Here is an 11093-nt window from a genome sequence, read left to right as displayed (position 1 = left end):
GAAGAGCTCATTCATTCAAAAAAAAAAAAAAAGAAAACAAAAAAGTAAAGCAGAGTGAACAAAATACAACAACAAAACCTATGCCAGATCAGTTGTTGGGCGGACCAAATAACTGTGGGAATTTCCGCCTTTATCTCATTTCAAATAGTTTTATGTTTCCATCCTAAACATGATCTGTAGGAAGACATATTCATTCATTCATTTATTCAACAGATAGTTGTTGAGCGCCTACTATGTCTCGGGTGCACAGGACTGATGCCAGTCCGTAAACAAGCCAGACAGTCTGAAGTGGCCAAAGTGGCATGAAGAAATTAAGTGACGTGATTCCCTAGACAGGGACAGACACAGCTAGTTACACGTGTTGAATCCGGTAAAATAAAAGCACGTATTGAAAGAGATTAACTACATGAATAAAAATAGCTCATTGCTAAAGGAAGTCATTCCTTTGATGGAATTATCAGAAGCTCTTAGAGAGTCCCCGTGGAGTAGGACTGTTTTCCCAGAGAACCAACTGTCTCCCCTCTTCTCACAGGGGGAAGTCCAGCCAAGCAGACCACCTGGGAAGGAGGACACCGTGTCCCGGCTCTGGCTTACTGGCCCGGCAGGGTCCCCGTCAACGTCACCAGCACTGCTTTGCTAAGGTACGAGACCCAAATTACCTTGAGATGTAGGAAAAAGTCATGGATGCTTACGTGGCTAGAGACCTCAAACATCACCTGCCCTGGCCAGGTGTCCCCAGACACTTCCCAAACTCAGAGAACTTGGCTGTGGTGTGCCATCCCGAAAGCAACACCACGCAGCTCTGCAACCATGACTTATAACGAGGGCTTCTCACTCCCCCGGAGGGCCCGTCCTCTGCGTGGTTCTTCCCTGAATCCATGGACAAGGGGGCCCCTCCGTAGACACAGGTGCTTGCTCACAGGCTCAGAGGTCTTATTCTGGTTAAAGACTAATTTCCTATTTCCAAAGGTCCTTCACGGTTAACCAAGTGGGTTCTGGCCTAGAGAACACAGCCCAGTAGAGGAAAGCAGGCTTCACTGGTTTCCTCTAGCATCCCAGAGGGGAGGTGATGGAGAGAAGGCGGGCAGACTGAAGCCCGGGGGGAAAGGAAGGGTGAACAGCGGTGACAGCCGAAGTCGGGGATGAGTAGGCACTGTCCCTGGCAGCCTCTGGGCCCCCGGGAACTCCCAGTCAACCCCGTACAATCGGGGGTGGGGATGGGGGCGGGGTGCTGCCGGCAGGCGTGACAACAACAGCTCCGGCTGGAGCCTGTGATGTCAGGCTGGCCGGGAAGAGGGCCAGGCGGGCTGCTTTTTATGGGCCCGACTTGCTGCAGTCAGGCCAAGGGTTCACGGGCTGGGCTGGACATGCCGTCTCTCAAGTGACATCACCGGAAACCAAGCTCGTGCTTCTCAGTTGAGAATGGTGTTCTCACCTTCAGTCAGCTACGGCTCCGTGATAAAACTGCATCATTTTGTTGATAATTCCGGGCTTCAGAGGTGACAAATGACTTAGGGGATATTTTGGTGAGTGTCCAAAGGAAGCCAGCCTTGGTACGAGGTAACATTTGCTGGGAATTTTACCAGGACACTACCGATACACCAGATCAGGCCCTCTTAGGATATTTTTGGTGTTAAATTAGTCCTGATTGCAGCAGGACAGTCTGTCTCCATACAGTTCATCCTCTTGCTATTTTCTCACATGAATCCATGGAAAGCAAACTTGGGTGGAGCGCCCTGACTGCCAGGACTCCCTCCGGGTCGGCTCTCAGGAGAAGGGTGGTATGATGCGTATTCGAGAAACTGAGGCTGTTATGCTCCATGTTCTTGGAAGCCCAGCCAGACGCTCCCACGTATTCGGTACTTAATCACCTCTTCTATCACTTAGTCTACTACTTTCTTCCCCAGAGGATATACATCTCCTTCCAGATCAGAGATAACTCCCTTCAGCCACTCTGAGCTGAGGCCAGGATCCCTTAACCCAATATCCCAGTGCCTAAGGAATTACGGACACCAGAGAGTAGACAAGTTGATAACACTCACGTGAATACGGAAGAAGTAGAAGGGTCCACACTAAGCCTATTGGTTACCTTTAGACGTAACTAGTGTGTTAATCATCAGGTGTGCACCGAGGTGACGTGATAAGATCAAAAGAAAGGTCTTACAGATGCCCTGACCCCAAAGCCCAGTGACACAACTGCAGAATGGGGGAAATTCATTTATTCAACGGAGATGAATTGTTGGGTCCAGTTACGGGTCAAGCGTGGCTCTAGGGACTGGAGATGTAAGAACGGGCACATCGGACAGAAGGCTTGTGTTGTTGAGGAGCTGACGTCCCTTCGGGAGGGCAGCACGTCTGAAAAGGGCCTGGTGATTTGATCCTAAAACTCTAAAGCGGGGTATCTCAACCTTGGCACTGCTGACATTTTGGGCTGGACCGTTCTTCGGGGTGGAGGGTGTCCTGGGCGTTTAAGGATGTTTACTAGCATCCCTGGCCTCCACCCACTGGATGCCCATGGCTTCCCCAGCCCCAGAATGTCCCCGGGCGGCTCCAAGTGTCCCCTGGGGAGGACAGACTCATGTCGGTTGAGAATCACAGCTCTCAAGTGATTTCTCTTGGTCACGTACAAAAAGTGGGGGGGTCTGCTCTGCATCTGAGCTGGGAGGCCCCCATCTCTGTTCAGAACGGAGGAATGCTCTCTTGGAGATTCTTGGGGCAAGCCTACAGCGGCTAGAAGGGTAGGGAAGACTTGCAATAATCTCATCTGAAAAACAGCTAAAGGTCTGTTTCACCTGGAGAGCGGATGACCCGCTGGTGGACCCCGAGGCTGTCTTCCCATATCCCAAAGGCGGGCAGTTATGTGCAGGGGGATTCGGCTGGTTCTGGGCTGTCTTGAGGCACAGAACTGAGTCCCGGAAGTAGGATCTGCAAAGAGGTGATGCTCACGACGGTGTCCTGTGGGTTGGGTGTCACCGACCCCTGGGCGAGACCCAGCCGCGCATCTCCTTTCAAGGCCCGCCCCCCACTGCTTTCCCGTATCTGGCAGTGGGTAATGGGGGTGGAGATGGGCAGCGGACCCTCCCTCACCCGCACTGCTGCGGCACTCTGCTGTGTAACGGACGGATGTGCGTGCTTCGGTGTTGGGTCTTCCTGGTGCTGTGGGCTCCCCCCACCATGCTCCCTGCAAAGTTGCTGCCGGGCCCTGCTGGTCTCCAAGGGGGACCTGCAGCCTCTCCAGTCTCCACCGAGGGACTTAGGCCAGGAAGGGGTGGGCACCTAGCTTTCCCCAGAGGTAATGCGAGCGAGTTTCCTGCAGGAAGGAACTTACAGCCAGAGGCTACAGAGCTCGCTCGCCACATCCAGGACTGGTCCCACTCTTCCACGGTCTGGAGGGGTTCTGCTCTCCTCTGGCTCACTCTAGGTCCGGAGTCCAGGCCCACGCACCCCAGCCTACACTCCAGCAGCCCTGGCCCTTCTCACTTCCCGTCTTCAGATCACACCGGCCACTTCCCAGATGTAATGTCCGCGCTTCTAGGAAACAGCCTCCCTTCCGCCCCCAGCACCCCAGCAAGCGCCCCAGTGCCATCGACCCGTGCCCTGAGATCCAGGCCAGCCCCCCGCAGCCCTGCAGCTCCCCGTATCCTCCTCGCAATTGCCCAGTCCCCACACGCAGGTTCTGTTGGCAATTCCTCGGATAAAAACACAAATATGCACACTTTCTCTGAACAGCCTTCAGTGCCTTGGGCTGGCTGAAGCCACATGAAGAAAATCTTCTCACATGGGCAACAGAACCTGCAGTGTGTGCCCCCTGGAGCCGACCCACTCAGATGGCTCTCTTCTGGGTCGCCGTGCCTGCCCGTCCGCAAGCAGGCTCTCGACGGCCCGTCTCATAACCAGGGCCTCCAGAACCCAAGGGCGATTTGCCCATCGGGGCTGGAGGCGTGGTGCTGGGGGCACACGACCTTTTCATTTTCTTTGAAACCGGAAGAAAAAACAAAAACTTTTAGGTTGAAGAAAAATAGCTTAATATCTCCTCTTTATATATTTATATAATCTTTATGTCAACAGAATTGTAAAATATAATTTTGAGTATTTTATATGGAATAAGGAACCACAAAGGCAAACGGACTGAGGTTCCATGAAAGTCGGAATGCGCCTTCCCAGGTATTAGAATGAACTGTGGAAATTTGAAAATTAGGTTTGGGGTTTTTTGGTCTCTTTCCCCAAGGTTTCCAAGACTCCCGGGACCGATTCCTTAGGGAGGGTTTGGAGTAGCGGGGTCCCTTTGGTAGCCTTTGCAGGACTGATGCTTTCTCCAAGTTCACACAGGGGCCCAGGGTCTGGGGCTCTGTGTCCCGGGAGGATCTCCCTCCTCCAGGGCTCCCCTCGGGGGCTTGGTTTTCTCCTTTACGTAAGGAAGGACTCTTTGATAGCCTGAGCTTGGACTGGCAAGTCCTGGAGATGCAGAAGCTTTTCTTGCGGACCCGAGCTTTCCTCTGTGCTCTGGAGGTTCCTGCCCGATTCTGAGACACTAGGACTCCATGGACATTAGACTCTGTGCTGTATAATGAGGATGCTAAGCCTCACGATGACGGAGGGGGGAATAAGACGGGAAAAGAAAATGTACCACACACCCCCAAATCTAAGGCAGACCCTGTTCTTCTGGCACTGACCTGACTCCTCTGGGAGGCACGCCTCTCTTGGGGGTGCAACGGAGAGAAAGCTCCAAACAGCAGTGCCGGCCACCCCTGCCTCTTCAGCCAGCACTGCAGTCCTCTGGGCTGCCTGATCTGTGGCAGGGACCTCGGACTCCGGACGGGTTTCTGGACTGTTCTGTACTCCGCAAGGGCTTACTGTGCACTTTTTGCACTTGCATGCGCGTGGGGCGCCAGCTCCTGGAGCATGTGCGTCGCGAGAGATAAGCCACCGGCTCTATGAGCTGTAGAAGCCAGAGGCAGACCAGAGACGCTCTGTACCGTAGTCGAGGGAGAGATCCTGCTTGGGGCTGTAGACAGAGCCCTGGAGCAGAGGAGAAGGGGAGGCGGGCACGTGGCAGTTCCCTTCCGCGGCCCATCTTGGGGGGCGAGCCTCCCCCGGACCCTGGGCTGGGGAAGCAGCAGGTGAGGCCTGGAGGCCTCCCCCTGAGCCCAGCCTCAGGTGGACCCTCTTTCCCGGGATGTCCAGCCTCGTGCGGGCCTGGTCCTCCGGTTCTGTCGAGTCCCACCGACTCTCCGTTAGCCTGGCCCTCAGATAAGTAGCTGTGTTCTTGCCGAAGAGTTTTTGTCTGACCTGAGCACAGCAGGCTGGAGGGAGATGTGCCGTAGAGTAGAGGGAAATGGTACCACGTGACTACAAAGAAAATCAAATTCACAAAATCCGCCAACGTGTTCACAGTGGCTGCCTTCGGGCGGGGGGTGGGGGTGGCTGTGTGGGTGCTGCTGCTTTCATATTTCTGGATGGCATCCTATTTGCCCACCCTGAACACTGACTATTTTGTAACAGGAATAACAGAGCTAAATGAAAGCGGATGGCATGTGTCACACATGACGGCATTCTAGACAAAGACTAGCTATTTGCGACGCGGAGACCCAGGGTGGGAAAAATAAAGTAAATGCTCTCTTGCAGACACACCTGTCACACACTGTTCCCTCTCAGCGGGCGGCAGTGGCCTAGGTGGTGACAGGTAGAGCCCCTTGGCTCTTCTTTTTTTTGACTTTTGTTTTATGTATTTATTTTTAAATTAATTTTTATTGGAGTACAGTTGATTTACAATGTTGTGTTAGTTTCAGGTGTGCAGCAAAGTGAACCAATTATACATATACATATATCCAGTCCTTTTTAGATTCTTTTCGCATTTAGGTCACCACAGAGCCTGGAGTGGAGTTCCCTGGGCTCTACAGTGGGTCCTCATTCGTTATCTGTTTTATACATAGTCGTGTGTACACGTCAATCCCAATCTCCCATTTCATCCCACCACCCCCCTTCCCCCCTCGGTAACCATAAGTTTGTTCTCTACATCTGTGACTTTATTTCTGCTTTGCCAATAAGTTCATCTGCACCATTTTTCTAGATTCCACATGTAAGCAATATTATACGATATTTGTTTTTCTCTTTCTGACTTACTTCACTCTGTATGACAGTCTCTAGGTCCATCCATGTCTCTGCAAATGGCACTATTTCATTCCTTTTTATTACAGCCCCCTAGTTCTTAGGTAGGTCTGCAGGGGTGTCCCTGTGAGTGATTATAACACAGACATCCAGTGAGCACTCTGAGTGCCAGGCCCTCTACGTGCATGACCTGTGTGTTTCATCCACACTGCCACCCAGTGAGGCAGGTACTATTATTATCATGCCCATTTTATTTTTATTTTTTTGGCCACACTGCGAGGCTTGCTGGATCTTAGCTCCCTGACCAGGGATTGAACCCGTGCCCCCTGCAGTGGAAGTGCGGAGTCCTAACCACTGGGCCACCAGGGAAGTCCCCTATCATGCCCACTTTAGAGAACAGAAAACTGAGGGCTAGACAGATAGATGGCCGAGCTGAGATTTGAGCCCAGGCAACACCTGGCTGCAGAGCCTGGGTGCTGCTCCTGTAGGAAATCCAGGTGGGGCCGGAGGGCAGGACAGGAGGCAGAGGGGGCGGGGCTGTATGGGAGGCTGCCGGGGCTCCGTCTGGGCTGGTCTGGGCGGCTCTTGACCCCAGCACGGCCAGGGAGAGAGCCTGGGGACAGCTGGGGCCAACACTGTCTTGATCTTCCTGCAGCGTGCTGGACATCTTCCCCACCGTGGTGGCCCTGGCTGGGGCCAGCCTGCCCCAAGGCCGACACTTTGACGGTCTGGATGCCTCGGAGGTGCTGTTCGGCAGGGCGCAGGCTGGGCACAGGGTAAGTGGAGGTGGTACGTGTCCCACCTGGGCTTCTCCAGAGGCAGGGCTCCTGCCCCTTATCGGGGTCTGGCTGCCTCTGCGCAAACAGAACCATCGTCAGAAGACGCCTGCAAGTGGCCCCTGGAGATCCAGTTGGTCAGCCGCCGAGGGGTGATTCCTCTGAGATGAACCTGTCCTTTCTCCCCCTCTCCTTCCTGAGTCAGTCCAGCTCCTCAGTCCAGATTTCTATGCAGCAGTTTTGGTGTAGGGCGGGCGTCCATTGGGGCTTATTCCCTATATACCGAATGACTTTTTTTCCCCTCACCATCATTTAATTTTCTGACATGCCCTAGGCATGCGGCACATTTTTGTTGGATGGGGTGCATGACCTGTGTCTGTGAGGTGTGTATCGTGGGGTTCCCCCGCCGGAACGGAAGCTTCCCAAGGTCAGGGAGCTCACCATGGAATTCTCAGAACACCTAACACAGGGTCTGGCGTCCGGCCAGCGTGCAATAAACGAGGACTGGATGAATAAACAAATGAACGAAAGATACCCTGGGTGGCAGGGCCGGTCCTCAAGGGCTTAGCACACACACGGCTCTCCAGCCCCCAGGGTCCCCTCTTTGGGGTGCTCTGAAGCACTTGGTGGCAGCGACAGCCAGGAAATGTCAGGCCGGATAGCCTTTCCCTGTCTTTCTGTGTGTTTTACTTTTGCCAAAAGGAAGAGGAAGGGGGAGGAGGAAGGAGGCTGGCGGAACCCGGAGCTCTTTCTGGAAGGCCCCGTGAGCCCGGCTCCTCAGTTAGGGACCCACACATCAAAGGGTTTATTTCTGGCTTTACTGCGGGTCACATGGAAGTGAGTCAAATGTCCTGGGGCAGTTCCTGAAGCTGCACTTCCCCACGGCCGGCACACTGGTCCTGAGCGGGCACCAGGGCTTCTTGACGATGCTCGGAGTGGCCTCTAGGGCAGGACGGCTGCTCCCGGCCTATCCGACCCCCTGGAGCTGCAGACCCTTCCAGGCTGAGCCCTGCTCCTGCAGGACAGCCAAGCAGGAAGGTGGCTTCCGCCTCTGGCTGGGAGTTCGCAGTATGTGACCCTGGGGGGTTATCGACGACGTCAGCGGAGAGGTGCTCCCGCGTGTTTATGACCACGGCCGCGCACAGAATGATCGGGGTCACCAGGAAGCCCTTCAAGGACTGTGGGCGCCTTGACGCTGTCCGTCCACTGGGGGAGGCCAGCTCCCGGGCGCGGAACTTCCGTTTCCAGACGGCGGAGGGCTCGCCATCTTTCTCAAGCTGCCGCTTCCCGCGGACCCACGGAGGCCCCGCCTCGGGGCTTCGTGGTTGCTGGTCTGGGCCCCCAGGGGGCTGGGCCCAGGGACCGGCAGGAGAGGCAGATAGGAGCCGCAACACCGGCTGGGGTTTTCGTGGGGACGTGTGATGTGTGTGGGCTACCCTGTGGCCCGGGAGGGGACAGCTGCCACTCGCCGCTCGTCCAGAGCTCTGGTGGCACCTTCCAGGGTAGAGGCACGTGGGCGCTGGCACCTGTGGGCCCGACCCAGCGCCCCAGAGGACTGGACTCCTGCAGCGTTAGTCCAGACACCTTAGAGCTCAACGCAGGCCACCGCTGGCCCCAGATTCAGCCGCTGCGGAGACCGGAGTACATTGTCTCGAGTCTGCTGATGGAGGGCCAGGAGAGAAAAATATATGAGTGACTGTAGAAATATACATGCCTATGCACACATACACACGTGGGTACACACACACGTGCTTTTTGCCTTTGGGCTTTGGTTTTTGGTGCAGCGTACAGGATCTTAGTTCCCCGACCAGGGATCAAACCTGGCGCCCCCAGAGTTGAAGCATGGAGTCTTAACCACTGGAACGCCAGGGAAGTCCCTTGTTTTTGTTTTGGTATTCAGTAATCATTTATTGAGTAACTATCACGTGCAAGGCACCAGTAGCATTCTGGGGCATCCAACTGTGTATAACAGCCTTAAAAGGTTAGATTTAAACATTGCCACCTGTTTGGAACATTCCTTAATAATCAAATTAGAATATATTGATTAGTTCCCACAGCATACACATATATATGTTAATAAACACAGCTGTGTTCACCCTTAGGTATATGCTGGGCTTACAAGATTCGAGTAGGGGTTGGTTTAGAAAACGATTCCAGTTTCAAGAAGCTCAAAGTAACTCCTGGAACCGTCATCTCAAAACAATATGCAAAAAGTCTCAGCGGTTGGGTTCTTCCCTATTTTGCAAACGAGTAACGGAAAGTCGACGAGCTGAAGCAACCTAGGGCCACGTGAGCCCTGGCACCCTCCCCAGGTCCTGGTTGAGAGGTCTACAGGCAAATGCTGGGCTATAGGTCTTCCTGCTGTGAGCGGTCTCACCACCCACTTCATGGACAGCTAGGGGCTCTGATGCCATTCCTGCAGACCCTTCTGCTTCTGATCTAGAGGGGTCTGTGTCCAGGCAACGAGGGCAACCACAAAGGGGGAGAGGGGAGCGGGCAGGAGAGGGTGCACAGCCTGGGGGCAGGCATCCCACTCTAGGCTCGCCTGCTTCCTGGATGGAATTTGGAGTTGCAGCATCACTGCTGGTCAAGTCCTACCTCAGCCCCAGGTTGCCATGAGCAAGTCCAGAAATTGTCAGCCAAAGGAAGGCTTCTTAATGGCTCTGCATCTGTCCTGTCACGACCAGTCTGGGGCTGTGTAGTCATGCAATGCTTGGTCCATCCCTGGAGACCATACATTGTAGAAACAGAAGTCGGGTCTTGGTCTCTGCACCGCTGATCACTTCTCTTAGGGATAAGGGAGGCCCCCTAGTGGCAAAAGATGCTGTCCGGAGCGGCTGGCGCGAGGCTGACAGCAAATTTTGGAGACCTGGGTCTGTGCACCCAGACCTGAAGGGGTGGGAGACCCCTCCTTCTGGGGAGGCTACCCAGGCACCAGCCTCCAGAGAGGTAAGAAGCCGCTCCCTGGTTGAAAAAGCAAAACAAGAGAAAGCAAAGCAAACAGGTAAGAAAGGCAACCAAGAAGATGCAACATGTTTGCAGAAGATAAAGTTATCTTTGAAATTCGGACGGGTGTCCTCTGGAGAGGAAATGTCTTCAGCTGTGATTCATGTGTAAATGTGCCAACCTCCTTCCTATGTTGATATAAACAAGAACGCCATAATCAGTCTGCTCAGAGGGGAAAAGCAGGGCATATACGAGTTCTCCAAAATCCATCCGCCCTCCTGAGAGCTAGCCATTTTGCTTGCTCTTGGATTCTGGAAGTGGCGCCTGGTGACACCAAATGAATATCCTGCACACGGCAGCCACCGCTTATGGAATTTCTGTTTCTGTTACTGAACCATAATGTCAATGGCTCGAACCCGCGGGCCTGGGCTTCCATCTCCTGGATGTCTTGAGTACATCCTAGATCTGTTGACAATAGATTTCCCAAGTCCCCCACTTCCTGCCCTCTCCAGAAGGAAACAAAACAGCCTCCTGTGGTGAGAGGCTTGGCTTCCTTCAGGGTTGGAAGAAGGGAGGGTTTTGAGTTACGACTTCTCTTCCTGTTTGGAAGGAGCCTGCTGTCATCACGCCGGCTGGGGACCTGGCAGGCCCTGTCACGAGAGCACGGAAGCAGCAGGTGTGCGAGGAGCCCCACCCTCGCTGGCATCCTTTCAGAGCCGGGAAACTTGGGGGGACAGCTGTTTACCGCTCCAACAGATGTTTCTCATTTTTTTTTTTTTTAGCTCCATGGAAACTTTGAATCACGTAAGCGCCTTTCCAGTGATATATATCAGTAATGATTCATACCAAGGCAGGCTCACGTTTCCAGCCCAAAGCCACCAACTTGCCAAGGATGCTGGTCATTTATTTTCTACCAAACCTTGTCCTTGGGAACCCTGAACTAGGTGTTTCCATTCTGGAGGGTGATTCTTTTTATTTTTTGGGGGGGGGGCACGCCACTTGGCTTGCAGGATCTTAGTTCCCTGACCAGGGATCGAACCCGTGCCCCCTGCAGTGGAAGCGTGGAGTTGGAGGGTGATTCCGTCATTGATGACTTGCTCAGTCTGAGTGCGGTAGGACCCTGAGGGGTGGGGCTCAGGCGGGGGCCGGCCTCCTGGCTGGGTGACCCCTGCTGTCACAGAGGGACCCACACTTAGAAGGACCCTGTGCTTGCTTTAAAGCACACGTGCTGTGGCCACCTTGAAATTCTTAATTTTTTTTTTT

At 53.9% G+C, this 11093-nt stretch overlaps 1 protein-coding gene across 1 annotated transcript in view; it reads left to right on the top strand.

Moving 5' to 3' along the window:
* The window catches only part of ARSG (arylsulfatase G), an 86408-nt gene that overhangs the window by 65829 nt on the left and 9486 nt on the right, over positions 1 to 11093 (top strand). The window contains exons 8-9 of the mRNA XM_007455268.1: positions 533 to 641; positions 6764 to 6884. Coding sequence (XP_007455330.1) covers positions 533 to 641; positions 6764 to 6884 — 230 coding nt within the window. The remainder of the gene's footprint in view (positions 1 to 532; positions 642 to 6763; positions 6885 to 11093) is intronic.

This window comes from Lipotes vexillifer, unplaced genomic scaffold (assembly GCF_000442215.2).
Source record: "Lipotes vexillifer unplaced genomic scaffold, Lipotes_vexillifer_v1.1 scaffold664, whole genome shotgun sequence".
In the NCBI taxonomy this organism is placed as follows: Eukaryota; Metazoa; Chordata; class Mammalia; order Artiodactyla; family Lipotidae; genus Lipotes; species Lipotes vexillifer.
This window is presented reverse-complemented; position numbering and strand designations above follow the sequence as displayed.